The sequence below is a fragment of the Camellia sinensis genome, chromosome 14, assembly GCF_055761805.1.
Source record: "Camellia sinensis isolate YWXY chromosome 14, ASM5576180v1, whole genome shotgun sequence".
NCBI classification, from domain to species: domain Eukaryota; kingdom Viridiplantae; phylum Streptophyta; class Magnoliopsida; order Ericales; family Theaceae; genus Camellia; species Camellia sinensis.
In genome coordinates, this window is record NC_138974.1 from 110,222,807 (window position 1) to 110,248,928 (window position 26,122).

Consider the following 26,122-nt stretch of genomic DNA (forward strand, 5'->3'; position numbering starts at 1 on the left):
ATTTAATAAAATTTATAAAATAAATCATCTAATTTTTTATTAATTATTTTAACATATTTTATTATTCCTTATTTGTTATATTTTTTTATTTATAATATATATATCAATTAAAAATAAAAAAATAAATTAACAATAACATATTATTTAAAAAATATAATAAATAAATAAAATAATTAATGTGTATTATAAAAAATATTTATGAAAAAACTTCTAATCTGTATTAATATATATATATATATATATATTACCGCTCCCCAAGGCGCTCCCAACCTAAGAAACTTCTATCAGCTCACGCCTCCCCGCTCCCGCTCCCGCACCCGCTCCCGCTCCCGCACCCGCTCCCGCACCCGCTCCCGCTCCCGCTCCCGCTCCCGCTTCGTGCAACTAAGCTTAAGATAGATCGATAGGTTTTTTTTATTTTTCATTTTTATTTTTTTGATAGTATGGTTGTGTAGATTGAATTTACTATATAATATATATCCCCAGTCGAATATAGTAAAAGTATTAACTGGATGCACAATAGAGAGAAGGAAGAGAGAGGTTGGGTAACTTTACGTAGATTGTCGGTTTTTAGTCCAAAAGATGATATGCGCAGAGTGGGAATGCTGGGCTTTGGGGAGTCATTTATTGCGTTCAACGAGGAAGAGAGTTCCAATAAACCAAGTGGGTTAGAGAGAGAGAGAGAGAGAGAGAGAGAGAGAGAGAGGGGTTGGATTGAATTTTTTTTTTTCAGTTGGAATTGTGTTTTATCCTAAATGCTTGTAAATAATAGTAATTGTGCCGAAAAGGAAAGGGAAATTATACCTCAGTTGTATTGTTTCAAAACAAAGTTCAAATAAGTGATAAATTTATCAATTTTAATAATTAAAATTACAAGTTTTTCCATCACTTTGTAATATATATATATTTTTTTGATATTACAACTTATTCATAATTTTCCCAAAAAAGAAAGTAGGGATTAGATCCATTCTAAGTGTGATCATTGTATGATAATAATTTGTTTGGATTGATTTATTTGGTGAGAAATAATAAGAAATGAAGAAATGATCATTGTTTTCGTATATTTGATGTATAAATAAATTGAAAATTATATTTTATAAGAGTTTTATTTCTTGTCAAAAGTGGAGAGAGTTGATAAGGAACAAATTGGTTGATTGCGTAGTTTTCATAACTACAAAAACTAGTTTAAATGTTTGACAAATGTATTAATTAGACACAATGTAAAATGGTTCTTATATCTAGTGGTTGATCCAATATGCATGTATTATGTTTTTGTTAGTATCTTGGTTGGTATACTGAATAATGTTTTTAGCATTATAGTTTTCCTAATATTGACATCACCCATTAACAGTGGCAGAGACACATGGGGACTAGGGGGGTCACGTGCCTCTCCAGGATTTTTTATTTTTTATTTTTTTTTTCATTTTTTTTACGTTTGTACATAAATAAAATTTTAAACAAAAATAATATTTAGAATAAAATGTCAAGGATATTTTAAATTTATGAAAACAATTGTCATTGTTTTATTGAAAATGAAGTGACTACAATAAATTATATTTTTATGTATGAAAATTTTATGAAAAAAAATCTCAATATAAAAGTAATATCCATCATTATTGAAAATTAATCTCACTATATATATGTAAAAATTATTAGAGTGATAGTTATATTTGCATGTGGAGTTCACCCTTTATATGTTGCTTTACTATTGATTTGTGATATTATATGTCAATAAAGATATAATATCACTCTTATATGAAATTTTTACTCAAATTTTATAAAAATTTGATTTATCTTACCATTATATAGTTTATTTTAAGACTTAAATATATGATTATTTTTACATTCTCTATGATACACTAGTTATACGTAATATTTTTTTTTCGATTTTACGTGAAGTTAATTATAAAATTTTATGTGAAATACTTTTGTAATAATTTATTTAAGTTTTTGTACTTAATATTAATTCAAAAATTATTATTATCTTCTTACTGTTGGTTATGAAAAAAAATTATAATTATAATCAAGAAGTGTCTCTTCTGATTTAGTTTCCTGTTTCCGCCACTGCCCATTAAAGTACAAAGCAAAAAAAAAGAAGTCACCTTCGTATTGATATATTATGTACTTTTTTTATTTATTTATTCAAATATGATAACGAGAAAATATATATATTTTTTATTTTCTTACTTCAATAAGAGGTCACAATCATTTATTTTATTTTTTCATTTAGCAATCTAAATATATTCTTAAAATGAATTTAAATCACATATTAATTTTATCAAATTTTCTTTGTGATCCTAGCACCACTTGTCTTGTTTGGTTGTATTTTTGTTTCTTATCTTTCAAAAGACACAAAAAAAAAAAAAGACACAAAATTTTCCAAATAGAAAGAATTACAGGACCACATCCATTAATATAATAAGACACTCGTGGCCATCCTCGTTATGTAAACTATATTATATATACTATTATTATGTTACCCTGTTCAGAAGTATTGGAATTTGGTACTGAGAGTCAGACCACTTAAAATGACCATTGCAAAAAGGGTTGGCAGGGAACCCTAGAGACACAAAGAGGGAGATTTAAATACCTTTGTATCTTTCTCAGTTTTCTCTTTTCAGCCTCTTCTCCTCCCCTCTCTCTCATGTTTTATTGCCATCTTCACCTTACATAAAAACTTATAGAGGGGGAGAGAGGGAGAGAGCGACTCCACTGCTGCAGACTCTTTAACTTGGTAAAACCCTATAGCTATCATCTTCAATGATCCTTCTCTCTCAAAACCTTTACATCCTGTATTTGTTGCTTATAATATTCCATTTTGTTTTGTAATTCTCTTTTCTTTTTCTGATAGGTGCAGGAGAATTTTGATTGATTGTTAGAAGAAGTAGAGTCCTTAAATAGAACTATATAAACGAAGGTTATGGGTTCCATGAATTCAAACAACTGGCTTTCCTTTCCTCTTTCACCGACTCATCCTTCGTTACCAGCAAATCTGCATAACTCTCAGTCTCATCATTTCTCTCTTGGGTTAGTGAACGAAAATATCGACAACCCATTTCAAAACCAAGGTACATCAACAACTTCTCTCTACCTCTCTCTAACTCTCTCTTATCCTAATTTATTCACGACTGAAAATCTATGTACTTCCAAAAGTACTCCTAAAGAGTCAAACTTAGTGTGAGCTACACTCAGAATAAATCTGGTCTACCTATTTCATTTTTTAGTATTTTTCTGGGCACATAATATTATTGTATTTACACTTCTTTTTGGATATTTGCAGAGTGGAATTTGATCAATGCTCATGGAAGCGACGAAGTTCCAAAAGTTGCAGATTTTCTTGGAGTGAGCAGCAAATCAGAGAACCAGACAGATCTTGTAGGTTACAGTGAAATTCAGGCCAATGATACTGACTACCTATTTCAAAGCAACAATCTGGTGCCAGTGCAAAACGCCTTAGGGGCAACTCCTAATAACTATGAGCTTCAAGAAAATGCTAGTAGTTTGCACCAGTCATTGACACTGTCTATGGGCAGTGGAAAGGGCTCAACATGTGAGACCACTGTTGAAAACAGTAATAGTATTACTACAGTTGAAGCTGCCCCTAGAAGGACTCTGGACACATTTGGGCAAAGAACATCAATATATAGAGGTGTAACTAGGTGGGCAATGCATACATTTCTATTTGCATGTATGCATTGATTGTCTTTCAAGTTAACATCTTAGAATATCTGTCAACTTATGTGGTGTACATTAATGCAGGCATAGATGGACAGGTAGGTATGAAGCTCATCTCTGGGATAACAGTTGTAGAAGGGAAGGACAATCAAGGAAAGGTCGCCAAGGTAGAAGCTTATTATATATATATATATATATATGGGCATAAAGCTATTTAGTTAGAATTTGTGCCCATAAATGTATTAAAAGAAAAATGTATTAAAAAAGAAATGTGTGATTCAGATTCAACTCTCATACAGTGAGATTTGTAAAATGAACCTAGAAAACACGTTGATTTTTTAGAGTAAATTTCTGAGCACAAATTCTGAGTGTTTATCAATATATGGGTATTCAACTCTTTTTCAATGGAAACATCATATTGAAATGTTACTAATTATTTTCTTTCATTGTCATGGGTTGTATTCGCTTCCTCCATCATTTACAGTCTATTTGGGTGAGTGCACTTTCTTTCTTCCTATCACTTGTAACAAATCTTTACATTTTACCGGATGTTGTTACCATGAATTTCCTTCTTCTTCTTCTTCTTCTTCTTCTTCTTCTTCTTCTTCTGTTTTATTTTATTTTAATTTTAATTTGAGCAGGTGGGTATGACAAAGAAGAGAAAGCAGCTAGGGCTTATGATATGGCTGCACTGAAGTACTGGGGAACATCTACCACTACAAACTTCCCTGTATGCTTTTGTCGTGCACTGAAGATTTTAAGAAAAATCAAATAATAGTTCTAATGTTTTTGACCGTCACATATTAAAATGAATTAATACATCTGAAATTGCAGATCAGTAATTACGAAAAGGAGCTTGAGGAGATGAAACACATGACCAGACAAGAATTTGTAGCCTCAATTAGAAGGTAACTATGAATCATATATAGCTAGTTGTATTTATCCTCCCCCTCTGTACTTGAAGAAGAGTGAGTGCCATGTATCTTATAATCAATTTTTATTACCATTTTATTTCACCACATCCATCACAAGCTATTACACCTATTTTATTTTTTATTTTGGTTAAATAATTTCTTCTAAATACGAATTAATCTTCAACAAGATGTAAACAAAAAAAATCTTCAACAAGATGTAAACAAAAAATAGGTCATGAGAATTTAGTGACATATAATATTTTTGTTAGCTTTTGCACTAAAAATCGTTACTATTATACTGATTCACTTTTTATTGGTCAAGCATGGTACTTTGTTTTTTTTTTTTTTTTTTGATCGGCAAAAAAATCTTTATTGATGAAACATACAAAGTATGATTAGATACATCAATAAAGAGGAGCTTAGAGCTAACACGAAGCATGGTACTTTGTAAGTGCTAAGAAAATCATCTAGTCACTAACTTTCTTCTTCCGGTAATAAATTTCAGGAAAAGTAGTGGATTTTCTAGGGGTGCATCAATGTATCGTGGAGTTACAAGGTACTCAAAAAAATCCAACCCCCTCCCCCCCCTTCTCTCTCTCTGTCTCTCTCTCTCTCTCTCTCTGTCTCTCTCTTCCCCCTTCCCCCCTCCTCTCTCTCTCTCTCACCACCACACATGATTTTCAAACAGGCATCACCAACATGGAAGATGGCAAGCAAGGATTGGAAGGGTAGCAGGGAACAAAGACCTTTATTTGGGAACTTTCAGTGAGTCATTTAAATTCCCTGAATATTCCATACATTTTTTTTTTTTTTGATCGGCAAAACCAAATCTTTATTGATGAAACAATCAAAGTATGAACTATTACATCAATAAAGAGGAGCTTGGAGCTAAATAAAAGCTCCAAGCGCCAGTTGGTGAGGAACCAACAACCGAAAACAAGATAACAGACTAACAGGAAACAGCTAGACCAAACCCAGAACTAAGGGACCAAAGCAAAAACAAAGCAGCAGAGTTCAACCACCAGACCATAGAAAGTCTTCCCAAACAGCACAACCTTCCCATACGTGAACAGACCCCCATAACAGACCAAAAACCTCCCACACTACCCACCAAATCCCAACAGTACATACCTGCCACCTACAACACAGCATACAGCATACACCAATCCACAAGCCACATCAACATAGCTAAAACAAGCAGCACTAACTAACAGAAATCATTTAGGGACTATTCCATACATTACAGCACTAACTAACAGAAATCATTTAGGGACTATCAGTGTTCAATCTACCATATGCCATTTTCTTTTACCAAATGGTACAAATATATATATATATTTTTTTTTACCTCAAGAATTTAAATATAACAACAATGACGCAGGTACGGAGGAGGAAGCTGCAGAAGCTTATGACATTGCAGCAATAAAGTTCAGAGGCCTAAATGCAGTGACCAACTTCGACATGAACCGTTATGATGTGAAAGCAATTCTTGAAAGCAACACTTTACCAATTGGAGGAGGGGCAGCCAAGAGGTTGAAGCAAGCCCAAGCCATTGAATCCTCAAGAAAACGAGAGGAAATGATTGCTCTTGGCTCATCCTTCCAATATGGAAGCTCTAGGTCCGAGACTTTACAGGCTTACCCTCTTCTTCAGCAGAGTCCATATGAGCAACCTCAACCTTTACTATCTTTACAACATCAAGATATCTCTCAATATGCCCAAGACTCATCCCAATTTCACCAAAATTATCTTCAAACTCAGCTCCAGTTGCACCAGCAATCGGGTTCGTACTTGCACCATTCAAACCAGAACCCACAGGCTCAGTTCTACAACAATTACTATCAGACTAACCCGGTTTTGCTTCATGGGTTGATGAACATGGGTGGTTCTTCGTCATCTGTTATGGATAATAATGGCAGTTCTGGTGGCAGTTACAGTGGAGGAGGGTACTTAGGTGGTGGACTTGGGATGGCATCGAATTCTACACCCACCAATGCCGGTGGATCAGCAGAGGAGCTTGCACTGGTGAAGGTCGATTATGATATGCCATCCACCGGCTATGGAAGCTGGTCCGGGGACTCGGTTCAAGGTTCGAATCCTGGTGTTTTTACGATGTGGAATGATTGAGAAGTTATTATTAGGTTATTGGGGATGAAGAGGAAGAATCAGAGTATGGGTTCAGCAATTTACCTTGCTTTTTATGTTTTAATTTTATAGGATCAGTCTCATAGGTACACCTAACGTTGCTTTTTATGCCATTGTCAAGAGAAGTTGGTTCTCAAAGAAAAACCTCAAGAGCTCTGGGTTTTTTCTCGTAACACTGTTTTTTTATACACCTGTTTGTTTCCCTTTTCGTTCTTTCGCTTTCTATGTTCCTTTATTTTTATTTTATTTTATTTTATTTTATTTGGGGTGGAATAACTGATAAACGAGTACATCTGAGAACTGTGACAGTTTTCCACAGTTCTCATTTGCATTGGTCACATGTTTTACTTACACTTTATTAATTTACAACTATGTTCTTGATTTCTCAGTTATCTAATTAGGCTAATTACAACAATAACTCCCAAAGTATGCACTTTGTTATATTTTACTTTTTAATTTTTGAATTTGGTATATTATGCTCAAACTACCAACTAGTAGTTCTTATCACTTGGGCAGTCCAAGTTGATTAATGTGAGCTAGAGTATTTTAAAATTTTACATGAAGCCTTAATCGATGAGAATTAATATTGCTTACTTGAATGAAGACCAAAACAGTTACAATATTTATACAGTTTCTACATCAGGTTCCTAATCTAATTAGCTAACCCCACTAACCACTTCTAATTAACTAACTCCAATAACCACTTGTGCTTAACTTAAGTACATCAACGGTTAGTTGTAACAAAATTAGTTTTTCTAGATTCACAATAGAGAGTTGTGCTTAAATTGTAACATTAACCGAAGAGAAATTGAATGTAGTACTTACTTGAATGAATACCTAAGCAATTATAATAATTATACAGTTTCTACATGAAGTTCTTAATCTAACTAACCACTTGAACTGTAGACTTGGATTGTAGAGGCTGCTTATGTTGCTTAAGGTCAGGTTCACTTATTAGACCCACTCAAGAGAATGGTAGAAGCATGAACCAAGAGCTTGCTCTGTATTTTTATTTAGTAGGCTCGGAGACATGAAGATGGTGACTTTTTTTTAAACAGCAAAATAAAGTTTTATTGATGAAAACAATACAGAGTACGATAAAAGTATATCAATAAAAAGGAGAGTGTAAAAAGTATCACAGTAAACCATCAAGATCTCAACTAGATTAGCACCAAGATGAAGGTGCCGATCAAAAAAAAGATTAGCACCAAGATGAAGATGCTGACTTATCATTAACCAAATCAAAAGGATGTTAGGGAATCAGGAGTCCATGAAAGCACAACGGTACCAGGCCAATGCATGGGAAGAAACTCCAAATCCACACTCGCAACATTAGCGCCCAATATAAATGGAGAGCCTATCTAATATATGTTGTCTCATCTTTTTTTACTTTCTATTTGATGTGAAGCCTTCTTTCAGACACACTCCAACATGGATATACACATGATCCTTGAAAATATACACTTTCAGCATGTTTGTTTGGAGAGATTGAATCATAGGATTTCATATCCATGTTCTGCTGCTGCGCCCCTTTGCTTGGAAAGTTTAGTCCAATCTAATTAAGTGGTAGGGTTTACTCTGGGTTTCCCCTAGCTCAATGGTTATGCTAATGCATTGGTGGTTGGGCTGGAAGGTTAGAAAAAAAGAAAAGCAAATTTGGAGAGCAATCCTAATTGCTGGTCTATGGTCCCTCTGGAAGTGTAGGAATGACTATTTTTTTAATGGACTGCAACCTATCTGTGAAGATCTATGTGTGCTTATTAAAGTTAGAGTGGCCCTTTGGTTGAAAACTCACTCAGTTGGGCAAGGGTACACAGTGGATGAGTTTGTGTTTATTCTCCACCAAGTTAGAAGCTGTAACATCCCAAACCCGCCCCTAAAAGTTTGGGCATGACTACCTCAGAAACGGACATAAAACCTGATGTATATAACGTATGGGGCCTGAACGGAAGCATTTACTATTATACAATAACATTCAGAATAACATCTATCGAGCTAATACTAACATGCCAGGATCACATACTCATGTTCAGCCCCCTTACTGAGTATATAACCAAATAGTGGTAAGGAAGGGGTCATAAACATACATTTAAACTTTAGGTAAACAATTAAAGTGCAAAAAGTGCAAGCCACAATCTTAACAAAACTTCACAGAAGTGCATGGCTTGGTTTGGGTGCCTGGACACACTGTGGTTGATAACTGAAGGGCCAACGTCAAGGGTTAAGACGGACTTCCAAAGTAATTACCTACAGAATAGACATAACACAAAGTGAGCGAAGCTCAGTACATAATAGTACATAAACAATTTAATGCTCATCTTGAATTATAATACATATCAGTGCGTATAGAAATAGAGAGGGCATATGGTTAATTTGATTCTACATTAATTCCAAAACGGCCTTAGCCTAGTCTTTAAACATAATGACTTTAAGCCCTTGAACGGAGTGGCATTAAGCCCTTATACAGAACGGCATGAAGCCCTTAACAGAACGGGATAAAGCCCTTATCAGAACGGCATAAAGCCCTTATCAGAACAGCCTAAAGCCCTTATCATGCGTATATGAACTCAAGAGGTGGCTCGTACGGATTCTAGAGGTGACTCGCATTGCAGCACTTAGTTCGGTACAGCACTTTGTTTCATACTAACAAATCATACACAATGGCCATAGGCCTCATAACTTTCACAGAATGGCCATAGGCCTCATAAATTTCACAGAGGCTTTAAGCCCAGTTCACATATGTATGGGCTCAAGAGGTGGCTCGTACAAATTCTAGAGGTGACTCGCTTTGCAGCACTTAGTTCCGTACAACACTTTGCTTGATACCAGAAATCATTAGAGTAGACTAGTCCCGGAGTTATACAGAGACATACAGGTTCTTTCATTCATTCACATGAGTCAACATAACTAATTTACGCTTAATTGAGTGCTACAGATATTTACTAATAAAGATAAGAGCATATTACAGATTAAACGAGTCTATAGATACGTAGATACCTTAGTCTCGTAATGCACTTACGTTCCACTTGTTCGTCATGAATCTATACAACTGACTTGCAGATAACAGTGTGTTAGTATCCATTATCAACAAAAAACAAAACGCAGTACCCAATAATGCTCTTAGATTTTCCCATGGTTTCTCATAAGGTGACATAATTGTCCCACAATAAGAGAACAATAATATTAACGATGAACAGAAGGTAAATGCTCCACTACATTAATAAGAGTGGAGCCATTCACATCATAACGCGAGTCACATAATCGTGTTATTGATATTCAATTCTTTCTTCGGATTGAGTCATTCAGAGGTTACTCTGATATTTAACATATTTTCACAACGGTTATTAACGTACAAAACAACTCGTAGTTTTATCCAATTATTCGTTTTGATGATTCACTGTAGGTAAATATCTGTATCATAACGGTGTGTGCCAAATCCTTCAATGTTTACATAAGTTCACACGAATTCTCACTCCACGTACATGTTAACTTAATTGACCACGGAGAACAGAATGTTAATAATAATAATTATTAACGGAAAATAATGTACATTTATAGTACTATTACTCACAGTGCGGCAACGGAGTGCTTGACCTTCCCGAGGTATGACCTATACATACACAAAATCAAACTTTAGTTCCTTTTTCTTTATTCATTCGCTTCCTGACGTATATTACTTTGACTGAATTTACAGATATCAAATTAATATCAAATGCAGATTCCAACAACAGTAGAGGGTTCGGCATGCAAAACGGAGCATCCTAAGTTTTTCAGCTTGGGCTGCACGTGCGGCAAAATCCTCCCGCACGTGCCTTTTAGACAGAACCAAACTCCAATTTTTCCCATTTCGCCGCACGTGCGGCTGTGACTCCCGCACGTGCAGCCATGACTCCCGCACGTGCGGTGATTCTGCACCATTTCCATCCGAAATTCCACCCAAAACCTAATTTTTTGTAAATGATAATAATACTTCCAATAGGTCTAGAAAATCATGTAAATAAAATTACATTTACACACAATAATCATACACATACATCAATCTATTATGAGTTCATCAATCTTGAGTTCATAAACATAATGCAATTCCATCTTCACACACACACACACACACGCACACACCATGATCATAAAGGTGAATGTAACTTGGTAAGAGAACAAGATGCATCTTCTCACTAGATCACTCAAATTAAAGAAAAAGAAATGAATGATGAGATTAACATTTTAATTCCTCAACCTCCACACTTAAAACTTCCATTACAACTCTAAGTCACACAACACCAAAGGGAGTTCTACTCCAAAGCAAGAAAAGGAGGAAACTAGATGGATTAATCTCACCTTGAACTTCAATCTCCAAGGAACTTCTCAATTTTCCTAAATTCTCTTCCTTGTTGATCTTCTCTAACCCTCTCTTCTAAACCCTTCTCTTGGAAGATATTTTAAACAAGATCCTTGACTCAACATGTAAGAGACATAAGTATATATGTATATTAAAAGACAACTAAAGACAAAATTCAATCGTTTAAACATCCCAAATTGAAATTTCACAGAAAAGCCCATTATAGCTTAAAAATCATGCCGAGTCCAAATCTTAAATCAATTTCAGACAACTAAGCCTCTAAGGCTTTCAATTTCAGACTTAAACATTCTAAGTGTGACAGATAATGTTCTTCTCAAAAAGATAGGAACCCATATTTCCATGTTTCACGTAGTTCAACGAAATTTCACATAGAATTTCTCAATATACATTCAAAAGCACAGAAGAGAGGACTGAAAGGATGCCAAAATCATATACGAGGTGTAGACGTCCCTGAACGCCCCGAGATGATGAGTCCCGTTCTGTTCATTTGAGGTTCACTACAGTTCGGACTCAAATCGTCACGGTTCTTAATCTGAACCAAAGAGTCCTAATCCGGCAAATCGTTTTGAGAAAACAGATTTTTTGAAAGAAGTGCCAAACATGGACTACTTTGCCAAATACAGAGTCGCCACTTAAATATTTTATTTTTAAAAAATTTAGGAAACCCTGACTCGTTGCCTAAGGCCACGTGTCCGTCATCACCAAAGTTGCCTCAGCTCGGGAACTTGGGTACGATTAGGGAAGGCCACTTCGTGAGCACCCCCGCTCGCCCGATCAAAGATCGATCAGCCTCTACTAATCATGATATCTAGTTTTGAAAACTTTATGCGTTCTTATTCCGGTTATTAGCCTAGATTTACTATGTGATGCACACAGCATACAAGTATAGACTGGATCGTCTGAATTGGAACAAAACATTTCATGTTTATTTTTTAAAGTGGTTTGATGGTGCTACCCACAAGTAGGCTAAGATGTGGATTTGCTACCCTCGGGTGGGCTTAGAAAAACATGATTTTGCCACTATCTAGTGGGCTTAAAACTCACAGTCAATGCATTTACTCCAATTCAAATAATCCAACCTTCACCCACAGGCATTCAAGCAGTTATATCATATAAGCATATAGCCTCATGGTAAGCATGTTATCATGGCAGTCACTCACACGCATGCAAGGATGCTAAAGCATAAAACTTATCGAGTACTCCAAGCCAAAACAGAAGCTAATTAGAAATCCATGCATGATCCTAACTATACAGAAATTCCTAATGCAACACACGCAAAATGCAACTAAGATAGGCTCGGATATTCTAAAGATGGCATGTGAAATGCTACAACTAACAAGTATTCAACTCGGAATTGAAATATAAATGCAGTTAGTATGATGCGCCGAGCCCGGTGCATGCAAGACAGATGAATGAATGCAAACATGCTATCATACTATATGCTAATTGAAACATGCCCTAATCTAACCATCATAAGCTAATAAATAAAAGGGAGAAAGACGTGGGGTTGGAAGACATACATCACACACACGCACACTTATTACAACATTACCCTCACGCAGAGGGTCCAAATAAATAATATAGTCCCAAATGAATAAATAATACAGTCCCGAATAAATACAGAATCCTAATTAATTAACAAATTAATCTAGAAAAGTAGTAAATTGGCACGCAAATCCATGGACCGCCTCAGCTCTGTTCGAAATGATGAATGATGCATGCTCGAGTTGCCTTGTGCGGAGAATCCCTTGTGATGCTCCGGTTTGCCTCTGTTTGCAATTATTCTTGGGATGCGTGCCAAGCTCCGGAAGGTCGCTGATTTCTGATTTGCTGCAACAGAGACCAACAAAGGGGCATGGCAAAGTATTTTCACATATGCATACATGACTACGCTTCAGGGAGTGTAGTCCTCGATCCTCGTGCCACCAATCACGCATCTCGATGCATGATGGCCAAGAAGTCGAATTGCATGACTCAATATGAAATGAATGCACATATGGACACAACAAGGCCTAGACTCCATCATGGATAATTCGGAATGTCGGCTACCGGGAATTGAGACACGTTCCGTCACTTGGAGTACGAAACGTCCCTTGTTTCCCGTGCTTGGGCTAACTCCTATCCCAAGCACAATGCAATATGCATGACATGCATGAATGCAATCCTAACATGCAACCTAGCATACGCAATGTTATGAAATGGCACACACAATGTACGATGTAACGAGGCATACACAATGCTCTAACATACAACCTTGCATACGCAATGCTATGAAATGAAATGCCATACACAATGCATAATGGACTTACACTAACATGAGTGGACCTCAACCACACTCACATCAGTAGCCATTAGGTGAAAATGAGACTCTCGAAATGCGTGCACGCATGCACGCAAACTGAGGATCGAACCTAAGGCATAACATGCAACTCTAACAAGGCGAGGCAAGAGATGCAAGATGGCATACAAACTCACAAATTACAGCATTGAAATATGATGCTAAACAGCCCCGAAACATGGAAAAATGGCATCCGATGCATGAGATGAAACCCGAAACTCGAAACTAGGCACATGGAATGACTTATAGCTATACAAAGCATGCATTATTTGATCATGAAGCATGAAGACAGAGCCAAGGCAGTCCCAAAAAATGAACATTTGTAGTTCAAAGCATGGCCAAAAGATGCTAGCATGGTGGACAAAAATAGCATGCAATCTTGACTAGCAAACATGGTTTACATGGCAAGTATATGAAAAAAATGTAATCTCACCAAACCAGCAAAAATCAGTGAAGAAAACATGTGAAAATAGGCCCAAATAACCACTGAAATGAAGCCAACACATGCAAAAATGATGAGCTCCTTTAGAGGGCCATGCAACGGATTATTAAGCACATACAAGGTGGACACTTAGCATGGCATAAAAAACTATGAAAATCAAATATGGTAGTCTCAAAACTCACCAAATTGACCCTGGAAAGTGACTTCGAAGCATGCAAGGTAGGGTCTCTTTGGAAGGCCAAAAATGACCACCAAACAAGTCAAGGTGAGAGGGGGTCACCCCCCTCTAATTTGGAGGCTCAAAATAGTGTGCTAGCCATTGAAAATCCACTGGATTTCGGTGTCTAGAAGGCCAAACCAAGCATGCAATGAGAGCTTAGGTGTAAGGCTCAAAATAAGGGACAATCAAGCATACAAGGAATCATATGACCTCAAACAAGAAAATGCCCTTCATCAAACATGAAGATGATGTCAAAAGGAGACTTTTTCCATTTTATAACAAATCTCAAAAGTGAACACAAATAGGGCTAATCTATTATGCAAAAATGGCCCTAAAAGAGAGATTAGGGACAAGGGACAGAAGATGGCCCCAAATAGAAAATATCCCTTCAACAAAGTTGAATAGGGGCTCAAAACAAGGCACTTTACAGTTTATATCAAGTCTCGAAAATAAACACAAGTGAGGCTAAAACAACATGCAAGAAAAAGGCCTAAGAGAGGGATAAAGAGACAAGTGGTAGCAGCTGGCCTCAAATAGAAGAAATCCCTTCAATAAAGTTGAAGAGAGGCTAAAAAAAAAACATTTTATAGTTTATGGCCAAGTCCAAAACAGCTCACAAGTAAGACTAAAATACCAATCAAAAATAGGCCTAAAAGAGAGATTAAACACAAAGGGTAAGGAGAAGACCTCAAACAGCAAAAATTCCTTGATCAAACATGAAGAGGAGCTCAAAATATAACTATTTATAGTTCAGGTTGGAGCCCAAAAATACTTGCAAATAAGGCTAACCAATCATGCAAAATAATGCAAGAAAAGGGGAAATAGGGACTCACCCTTGAAGAGAAGTTTTCCAGTGGCTTTTGGTCCAAATTTCTGAGCTTTTAACCTTTGCAAATGGCCTCCAAGGTGCTGGAATGAGTAGTGGAGGTGTTGTGCTATGGGTTGTAGTGCAAATATGCAAGAAATATGGACTTTTAGCACCAAAAGAGAGAGATATATGGAGATGTATGTATAATTCCAGCCCAAAAGCTTCTAACCCTTAACAATGGAGGTGGAGTGTGTTATATAGAGGGAGAGAGGCTAAGCTTATTTTGAAATCAAAAATTGGGGGAGGGGGGGAAACCAATTTGAATGGACCAAAACAAGAGGCAAAATCTCGGACAGTGGATCCAGTGGAAAATAGCTAGCATAGCTGGAATACACTCACAGGGGCAAGAATGGCCGGCCAGCTCAAAAGGGCCAAAGTGGTCAACCGACCAGGCAAATGGTAGGCCGACCAGTATAAATGGCTGGCCGACCAGGGGTCAAAAGGGTCAAGCCCTAAAACTGGTCAACCATGTAGCCCTTGAAGTTAGCTTTCCAATGCCGCAAACCTTGTATCAAAATTCCTCCTATGGAAAAAGTTATGCCAGTTTCCGTGAAGCCGCACAAATTTGGTCCAACCGGATTGATCCCCTACTTCAACCAACCATATCTCCCCCGTCCGGACTTGTCCTTAGGAGATTCTTAAGTGTAAAATGAATCCCCGGAAGTAAGCTTTCCAAGGGTGGTGGCCCCATATCTGAATTCCTCCTGTGCAAAGAGTTTATGCCCGTTTTGGTGAAGCCGCGCAGATGTTTTCCTCATTCCCGGATTCATGCTAAATCACTTTTGACCAAAAAAAGTTGGTTTTTCAGAAATATTGCTGGCCTCCCACTCTCCTACAACCTTTCTAACAATGAAAATAAGGTCTCCACCAAAAAAGAACCGAGCCGGATGCAAAACGGAGGTTTGAGGGCTGAAACACGCAGTTCGGGGCCCCGAAAACAGGCTGTTAGGCACTGGAAGTGGCGTTCGACCACGAAGTTGGTCTCCCAGGCCACAGTGTCCCTCTAAAGGGAGGAAATAAGATGTGTGCCAAAAACTGGAGCAAACAGAGGTAGTTAAGCAGTCCCGAACCGAGGCACACGGCCGACGGCTCTGAAAACCGAAAACCGGGCTCCAAATGGAAAAAATGGCCTACGACCACGAAACGTAGACTACGGCCACTGAGAGATGATCTACGGGACCTCTCCCTCCCTTCGGGAAGAGAAAACAGAGAAAATAGGACCTGGTTTGCAAACTGAGGCAAAGCACAAAAGAGCCCTAAAGTCCGGAGGCAAGGCTCGCAGCCGAGACTCCGCGACCTCAGAATGAGCACAACATGCATTGTCACCAAGTGCTCAATTAGTGACGTCTGAGTGTTAAGGTTGGTCAAAAATGGGGTGTCTACAGTTGCCCCTCTTTGACAGAACTTGGAAGTCATAACAATGACGAGAGTGAATGTCAAAGCCTAGAGACGACCCATTTTTGACGAGGCCAAAGACTTAGACAAACAGGCAATATAATCAAAGAGATGTGCCCGCAGGCAGGGGCAAAATGCAACTGACAATGAAGCAAATCATACAACAATTTTTAAGCAAGCAAATTCAAACCAAGCTACATTTCATGCAGAAAGGATGTAAGAAAATTATGCAATTCTCACTGCGAATACAGTGTGCATGTGTGATAGATACACAAAGCGAACGTGTGATAGATACACAAAATAAGTAAGCACGTGTGATAGATACACAAAGGGTGAACACAAGGTGTGATAGATGCACTTAGTGAACAAGTGCGATTGATACACAAAAGGATGAACACAAAGTGTGATAGATGCACTAAGTGAACAGAGTATAATAGATATACTGAAAATGAACACAAAGTGTGATAGATGCACTATGTGAACAGAGTATGATTGATATACTAAATGTGAACACGAAGTGTGATAGATGCACTTAGTGAACAGAGTGTGATTGATACACTGAAGGTGAACACAAAGTGTGATAGATGCACTATGTGAACAAAGTGTGATTGATACACTAAAAGCGGACACAAAGTATAATAGATGCACTATGTGAACAGAGTATGATAGATACACTAAAAGCGAACACAAACTGTGATAGATGCACTATGTGAACGGGTGTGATGGATACACTAAAAGCGAACACAAAGTGTGATAGATGCACTAAGTGAACAGAGTGTGATTGATACACTAAAAAGCGAACAGAAAGTGTGATAGATGCACTTAGTGAACAAGTGTGATGGACACACAAAAGGTGAACACAAAGTGTGATAGATGCACTTAGTGAACAAGTGTGATGGATACACAAAAGGTGAACACGAAGTGTGATAGATGCACTTAGTGAACAAGTGTGATGGATACACAAAAGGTGAACACAAAGTGTGATAGATGCACTCAGTGAACAAAGTGTGATGGATACACAAAAGGTTAACACAAAGTGTGATAGATGCACTTAGTGAACAAAGTGTGATGGATACACAGAAGGTTAACACAAAGTGTGATAGATGCACTATGTGAACAGAGTATGATTGGTATACTAAATGAATGAAGTGTGATTGATACACTAAATGTGAACACGAAGTGTGATAGATGCACTTAGTGAACAGAGTATGATAGATATACTGAAAATGAACACAAAGTGTGATAGATACACTATGTGAACAGAGTATGATTGATATACTAAATGTGAACACGAAGTGTGATAGATGTACTTAGTGAATAGAGTATGATAGATATACTGAAAATGAACACAAAGTGTGATAGATGCACTATGTGAACAGAGTATAATTGATATACTAAATGTGAACACGAAGTGTGATAGATGCACTTAGTGAACAAAGTATGATTGATATACTAAATGTGAACACAAAGTGTGATAGATGCACTATGTGAACACAGTATGATTGATATACTAAATGTGAACACGAAGTGTGATAGATGCACTTAGTGAACGAGTGTGATAGATACACTAAATGAACATGAAGTGTGATAGATGCACTTAGTGAATAGAGTATGATTGATATACTGAATGTGAACACGAAGTGTAATAGATGCACTATGTGAACAGAGTATGATTGATATACTAAATGAATGAAGTGTGATTGATACACTAAACGAGAATGTATGTGATAGATACACTAAAGTGAATATGTGCATGGTAGATACACAAAATGAGAATGTGTGTGATAGATACACAAAAGTGAATGAAGTGTGATTGATACACTAAAGAAATGAAGTGTGATTGATACACTAACTGAATGAAGTGTGATTGATACACTAAATAAAGGATCTCAAAAGGAACTTCTTTGAATGAACCGTACATACAATATCGTGCATGAATGAGAAAGAAACTTGATAGGTACAATGCAATATAATGCATGATGTTTAAGGAACGCAACAAAAAAGCGTAGCGGCGCTTTAGAAAGCACCTCATGGAGTGAGTGGCGATGAACCGCTCTACTCTGACGGGGATCTCCCCTCGTGCTCTTCGAACACTTACCTTCAACTCACAGTACAAAGGCTCTGAAATACTGACAAGGATTCATCACGTAGAACACTTTGGATGTTGCCTTTCTTCCTGATCATATTCACAACTTTCCCTATTCTCCAACGGGGTGACAGACTAGGTTGGTTCAGTATCCAGAATTGAGGTGCATACACGATATCTCAACCTCTGGGGCTTCCATACAGATTTCAAGTCGAGGACACACCTCTGGGTATTTAAACCAGACTTTAGTCTTGAAAATCCCGAACCTTTGCACTCTAGGCCTCAGCCATTCGAACTCTAGTTTCCACCGTCACAGTTGGTCTCCTAGGAACTCATTGCAAAAATAGCCAAGATGTCCCTGGCATGAAATGGTACTCGAGGAGAGCACTCTTGATTGCCATTTTGGCTTGAAGCAGACTTGATCTTGAGCTTGAGGTAGAGGCACACTCATACTTCGGAGCATTGGCAAGACTTGAAGAGGTACACACGGAATGTAGTCTCGGAACTTACCGAAATTGAAACAAACTCAGATACCCGACATTTCCTCTTTTCTTTGCTTTGTAGTCTGGAACCCATGTAGCTTCAGATAGGCCCTGGTTTTACTGTTCTGACATGACCTGGGTTGAACCCTGCGGTTTTATGAAAGAACGAATCTTGTTTTGCACAGATGTGGAGAACGGCACGGCACTTGGAGCGCAAAACGATTTTATTTTGACATTGATAAATGAGTTCTCGACCAGGTATTGAGCCTACGACTGAACACAGTGCACCACGACTCAACAACGGAAAACAAAAGGTAAACAACCTAAACACAAATACAGACACTAAAAAAAAATGACTCAAGACAAGAATCGAGGTAAAACAAAAAGACACGACACTCAGACGCGCACAGGGAGCCTGTTTCTTTGGGTATTGTTTCCCACCCTTTCTCATTTGTGATTCTCACATCACTCGGCCTTTAAGCTCGGTTTTTCTCACAAAACCCTTTTTTCACTTTTCTCTCATCGTACATCTCTCTATTCTTTATTCTCTCATTTTTATCCCTCCCTAGGGTGGTTGATGGATAAACAAAAAGTTGTGGGCTCTTGCCCCTACCACTCAGCTAGATTCTTCATTTTCTGCGCACAGCTAGTGAGTTCCTCCCACAGAGGGGTTGCGCTGCAACTAAGCGTGTAGCGAATCTGCAGCTGACATCGGCTGTCGATGCTCTGCTGGGGAGTTTGGACGTGGTTAGATCTGTCCAGATGAGGGAGTGGGATATCTTGATCCATTCCAGTTCGTGCTTCGCACTTGGCTTGATACCTCGTTGCTTGGAGGATGAGAGAGCTTTCAACTCTTTTGTTGACAGTTTCAGTTGTGCCCTTTCTGGGAGGTAGAATACCCTTCTTGGCAAGTATGGTGCCTTTTCTGGCAAAGGCATTGGCAATGGGGAAAAGACAGGAAGCCTGACTCAACTATGCCCCTAGTTCATCATTTTGACCAATTTTTTTTGTTTTGGTTTTCAACTAAAACAATTTTGACCGACATGAGAGTTAGATTAACATGCTTGTTCGATTTTCTTATTTTGAAATCATGCAAGTTAGGTTATGAACACTGAAAATTTTCCTTTTTTGGGTCCAAGAAAAAGGTCCAGTTTTGGAAAAATGGAATAGTTTTCGAGAGAAACTCAGTCAACCTTAGTAAAAATTCTCAAAAACTATTTTTGCAAACGGCCACTGCTCAACGAGCATAGAACCCACTCTCGAGATGCACAACCTCAGATTCGAAGGAAAATTGCCCCTTACTTGGAGGACACCGCGTAGCAATGGAAAGTTGCCCCTTGTTTGGACAGCACCGCAGCGCATTGAATGGAAACGGAAAGTTGCCCCTTGTTTGAATGGCACCACAGCGCATTGTAGTCAGTCCTCAGAGTGATGAACACAACCAAATTCTCGGATGCAAAGAAGTCAATGATGGTCAAAACCATTACATGGACATAGTCGAATTCGAAGTGTTTTACGGCTGGACTTTAGAATAAAGTTGCCTACGTATCTCAAAGATGGGAATCAAGCCTCACGTAGTTTGGGGTTAAGGTACACTCGGGTATTAACCTCTCTTTTTGCGCTCTAACTTTTGCCAAGGCCGCCCTTCCGGGTTTTCAGCCTTGCGAGCTCTATTTTTCTTTTCTTTTTTATTTCTTTTGTATTTTTTTCATCTTTTCTTTTTATCTTCTTCATTTTTCTTCTTTTCTTTTCTTCATTCTTCTTCTTTTTTTGCATTTTTCTTTTTTTTTCGTTCTTTTCTTCTTTTTCTTGCTCTAACTTTTTCCTGGGTCGCCCTTCCGGGTTTTTGACCCAACGAGCCTCTCAGGGGCAAAAGTATAGCTTTGTCCATGTCAAATGGTTTTGAGATCCCGAAGTCATCTGAATCCAGGAGAATGACTGCTGTTCCCTGACGATGTAGAAGTCCATCCAATGGAGGGCTGCTTCTGATTCGGCCACACAGGCCTTTCATGGTGGTTGACCGTTGAACATTCTGAATCCACAAGGTTCGAAAGCAAGGGGTCAAGTCTCGAGACTGAGAGCGATCCTAAGCTGCACAATCTCAAGAGCGATTCCACACAGGTCTTCGCAGGAACGCACAAAATATTTTTTTGAAATCTTTTAAGAAAGCGACTAGTCGCTCGCGCTGAAGACAATGTAGAACCAATCGGGATCAAGCTAGGATCCTTCTCAGTTCTCACATTAACAAGCATGATCTCATTCATTAAGGGCTTAGCATTCTCTCTTTCTCTCAATTGATCAAATTTTTGCAAAACCCGAGGAATTCCGTCCTCTTTGTTTTCACCGCAGTGTTAGAAAAAGTTTTGAAAAGCTTAGGTCAATACAACAATTTCAAGGCACAGAAGAGCAGGCAAAATGTACTGCTGTTTCATTCAAGCTTTCTGGCACAACTGGCGCAAGGCAGAAGCAAACACAAGAGTGTGAAAATCATTGCTGTTTCATTCAAATCTGTTGGCACAACTGGCTCCCCGGCAGAAACAGGCTCAAAAGAAAACAAAAGGACAAACACAAAACAAAATAGTGATATCCGAAGTAACACCCCCGGAATCACCCGACTCTGACAAAACAAGACTGACTCGATACAACAAGACAGACCCTTAATCAAAAAGACCGACTCAAAACAAAGAGACAGACTCAAAACAAAACCACAGAACTGACTCAACACCCAAGTCAGAAGCTACAAAAACTAGTATTCACAAATGCTCAAAACAGTGCGTGCCACACGCCACATCTGGAGTAAACTGAGTGTCGCCCGCAGGTGGTTCATCCCTTGATCACATCACATTATCCCTCACAAGTTCATTGATCAAGTGCCGATAGACTTTGCAGGACCTGGTGCGGCAATGACCCCGTTGTCAAACAGATCTTGTACATCATGGCGCAAACGAAAGCAACTGTCGGTGTCATGACCGGTTTGTTGATGGTAGGCACAGTATTTAGTCTGATCATGCTTTGCAGGGATAGGATCGGGTAAGGGCCGTTGTTCCAATGGTTTCAGATGTTGTAGACACCCCATTTTTGACCGTCCTCGAGACTTGGATGTCATCGCTCGGAACACTCAGTGATTATTCATATATGTGTTCGTTTAGAGTTCCCGGAGGTTTCGGCTCGCGCGCCCTACCTCAGGATCTCCGAACTTGACCGTTTAGTGTCTGGTTTCATACCAAGCACTTGTGTTTTGCCTTGGAAGGGCAGGGAATGCCTTGTGAGGCATCCCCACACACCACCGGCAGTGGCTAGAGGCCACCGGCTGGTCTTTAGCTTCCATCGGCACCATTTGTTGCCGGTCGGCACATTTTATTGCCGGTCGGCATAGTTTGTTGCCAGTCGGCACTTTTTTTCGTCGAAACAACTTTTTTGGGCAGCCGACCACTGTTCGTCCACTTTATGGAGATATTTTGTGCCAGCTGTGATAGCTGGCACCAACTCTGCCTCCCTCTATACACGTGTATGGAGGGATCTCCCTCTAAGCAAGCTTGTTGTATAAGCTTTGCAAGAGGGAGTCTTATAAGAGAGAGGGCCTTCCTCTTTGATCTAGGTTAGAAAGTTAGGAGCAAAAACCAGAGCTTAGAGATATAGGTACACTCTATCTCTATATCTCCCTCTCTCTCTCCTTTTGTGTGTGTTTTCTTGGCCTAAAGGTGGATTTTACCTTACTTTTGCACCATTACACACACTATTACACCTTACTCCGAGATTGAGGGACTTGGAAGGTTGATTCTTGAGTTTTTGGCCTGGTTTTGATCAAAAGAAGAGGGCTAGACCATTTGTTCTTCAAGGGTTCTTCAAGGGTGAGCATCTTGCTTTATATTCCCCAAACTTGCAATAGTTTTTTACCTATCTTGCTTGTTGTTTTAGCTTTTGTGTATAACATAAAAAGGGCTTGTATTTTCATGCTTTAGAACTTTCATTAAGGTCGTTTTGTGGTTTGAGTGCAAACTCACCCTTCTAGGCCTTGTTTGGTCCATTTTGATGCCTCTTTGGTAACGCTTTGTTCACTTCAGTGTTTTGGTCCTTTCACCACTAAAAACCAGTTGATTTTAAGTGTTAAAAAAGGTGGTTTGAAGTCTTGTATAGGGGAGGGACACCCCTCTCCCTTCATTGTTTTGTTTCCTTGCTTTTTGGCTTAAAAGGGTAGCATGTGTGCTTGATCATTCTTGGCCTCATTTCAGAAGTTTTTTAGGTGTTTTAGGTCGTATGTAACCTCTGTTTTGGGCTGGATTTGTGCCTCCTTGTATGCTTGTAGTACTTGCTTTGTATTGCTCCATTTTGCTTAGAAGTGCATCTCATGATTAGGCCATGATTCTTGCGTGTGTTGGCTTAGTTCCATGAAGCTTTTAGTATTGTTTTTCCATGCTTAAAGTCTTTTGGTTATCCATTTGGTCATGCTTGACATGTTTGTTATGGGTGCTATGTATTTTGGCTTGAAGGCTTTGAGCATGTTGACCTCTAGCATGCATGGTTGTGATCACCCTCATGATTTAACATCATTTAGGACCACATTTTAGTTCAAGAATCATGTTTGTATGTGTGCATGCATGACCTCTTTTAGGCCTTGAGGGTGTACCCTCTTATGCCTAGGAATGAGCCTTGGTGCATATGCCTCTTGGGAGTCACCTTAGCTGCCACATTAGGAGGGTTTGGAGTCCTATCTTGGTCAGTAAAATTCTGTTTTTACTTGTTTTAATCATGCCATGAGAGGTCATATTGGTGGGGGAAAAATGTCTCCTTTTCGTGCCTTAACCTTGGGACCATTAGTTTGCTTGTTAGCATGAGTATTGGTCCACCTTTTAGACATCTTTTGGCCACTGTTTTGGGGCGGATCAAGGTCTGTCCCTTTATGGCTTAAGGCCCCATTGCATGCTTGTTCCATGTTTGTCGCATGGTTGCTTCATTAAGCCTCGTAGCATGTTAATCCCATTCCCAAATTGGTCCATGTTTGCATCATATTTGCACCTTGTATGCTTGGCATTACACATTTGTCATGTTGGTTGTATAATGCTTGTTGTGTCTTGCATCTTGGTATCATGTTGCATTTCGAACCATGTTTGCATAACATGCATTGCATTTACTTGGTTTGGGGTGTCAAACCAAGTGTGGGAAATCAAGGAACATTCATACTTCAAGTGATGTAATGTGCCTTGATTCTCGATCACCGGGGCCTTTGACTCCAACTTGATAAGGCTTCGGCTTTCATTTTGTTTGTTGCATGCATCTTTATATCAAATGGAAAATTTGATTCTTTGAGCCACCATGCACCATTGATGGTTCGGGGATCGAGGGACATGCTTCCTTGAGTTCAAAACATGGTAGGAAGTATGACCATGCTTACATATGCCTGAAAACCCCATGCCATGCACTGTCTATTCTCTGTTTGCTGTCAAAACTGTCTCCGCAGGAAGTTTCTGCCGACCGGCAGAATTCAGTGCCGGCCGGCAATATTTTAAGTGCCGATTATCAATTCAACAGCCGATGGAAATTCTGGAATGCCGGTAGGAATTCTGTCTGGCCGGTGGTGCTCTGCAGTGTGTAAGGAACCTGCTCCAGGACCTGGGCAATTTTCAGAGAGATAAGGCAATATAAACAGAAGTGGCGGGAGTACGGTACGGGTTTTTCGAGCGAGCCGAGTTCCGAGCATGCATCATCTGCGCACCCCGAGGCAGAGGCTGTGGCCACCCTCCTTTTTCTTTTGCATCCTTTCTCTTAATTAATTAGAAATTCTGTAATAATTTTATTTGTTTATTATTTGGGACTGTAATATTTATTTGGGCCCTCCGAGTGAGGGCAAATCTGTAATAAGTGTGTGTGAGTGTGTGTATGTCTTCCAACCTCACGTCTTCCTTCCCTTTTATTTACCTGCTTACGATGGTAGATTAGGGCACGTTTAATTTAGCATACCTTATGCTATGCATGTGTGCATCCATGCATTTGTATTGCATGCATTAGGGTCGGTACATCACGCTAACTGCATCTGTACTTCAATTCACAAATTGAATGTGTGGTAATTGATCGCATTTCATATGCCATGTTTAGGGTTAGCCGAGCCTGCCTAGATTGCATTTTTGCATGTGATGCATTAGCCATTCTCAACATGAACTAGGGCATGCATGTTTGCTAACTAGTTTACTGTTTTGGCACGGAGTACGATGTAAGTATTTATGCTTTAGCATCCCGCATGTGTGTGAGTGTTGCCATGACAGTATGCCTGCCATGCAACTAAGTGCTTATATGAGATAAACTGTTTTGAATGCCTGTGGGTGAAGGGTGGATTGTCTAAATTGGAAAAAACTCTTGAAATCCGTGTTTAGCCCACTTACGAGTAGCAAATTCCAAAGCGCTTTTCAAAACCGAACGGATATGCAATGTTTATTTCCAAATTAGGCAATCTAGTCTATACTTGTTTGCTGCGCGCATAACATAGTAATTCTAGGCTAATAAATGGAATAAGAACACGTAATGTTTTCAAAATCGGATATCATGGTTAGTAGAGGCCGGTCTTCGGACCGGGCGAAAGGGGGTGCTCATAGCTGACCTTCCCCGATCGTACCCAAGCTCCCGAGCCGAGACAACTTCGGTGATGACGGATATGTGGCCATCGGCACGGAGTCAGGGTTTCCTAAATTTCCCCATTTAAAAAAAAACATTTAGGTGGCGACTCTGTATCTGGCAAAGCAGTCCATGTTTGGCACTACTTTTTCAAAAATCTGTTTCTCAAAACGATTTGCCAGATTTGGACTCTTTGGTTCAGATTAAGAACCGCAACAAACAAAAATCGCGAGTCCGAACTGTAGCAGCGAGGTCCCCCTCTGCGGGCGCGTCTACAGTTTCTGGCGACTCTGCTGGGGATTTTTTTAGAGAACTTGACTCAAACTCGTGATATCCTGTTTTGATCTCATTTATGTGTTTCTTTGCATTGCATGTGCATTGGTGCGCCTAGGAACACAGTGTTTTCCATCTGCCATTCCTGAACGGTTTGCCGGAGGCTTGTCTTGTCAAGACATGTCCATAAGGCTGACCGGCTATGGGCTCTGACAGCATGGGAACACAAACCCCGGTTTACCGGGGCACCCTTTCTGACCACTTGACCTAGTACATTTTCGGATCCATAGTGACCATTCCAAATTAGGACAGGCTGCTTAC

General features: G+C 39.0%; 1 protein-coding gene across 1 annotated transcript; it reads left to right on the forward strand.

The window, feature by feature from the left end:
* The first annotated feature begins 2,487 nt into the window (after positions 1–2,487).
* On the forward strand, positions 2,488–7,106 carry LOC114257282 (AP2-like ethylene-responsive transcription factor PLT2). The gene is made up of 10 exons (XM_028197043.2): positions 2,488–2,734; positions 2,852–3,068; positions 3,281–3,659; positions 3,760–3,842; positions 4,160–4,168; positions 4,317–4,405; positions 4,510–4,583; positions 5,095–5,145; positions 5,278–5,354; positions 5,971–7,106. Exons 2-10 carry the CDS (start codon positions 2,921–2,923, stop codon positions 6,714–6,716), a joined length of 1,656 nt encoding a protein of 551 aa, XP_028052844.2. The 5' UTR covers positions 2,488–2,734; positions 2,852–2,920; the 3' UTR covers positions 6,717–7,106.
* The last annotated feature ends 19,016 nt before the right edge of the window (positions 7,107–26,122 follow it).

What these genes read in the sequence shown, in the direction of transcription:
- LOC114257282 (XM_028197043.2), top strand. Translation starts at nt 2,921, where the DNA reads ATGGGTTCCATGAATTCAAACAACTGGCTTTCCTTTCCTCTTTCACCG. An exon ending in CAACCCATTTCAAAACCAAG is followed by an intron (nt 3,069 to 3,280) that starts GTACATCAACAA and finishes GGATATTTGCAG; the next exon opens with AGTGGAATTTGATCAATGCT. An exon ending in TTTGTAGCCTCAATTAGAAG is followed by an intron (nt 4,584 to 5,094) that starts GTAACTATGAAT and finishes AATAAATTTCAG; the next exon opens with GAAAAGTAGTGGATTTTCTA.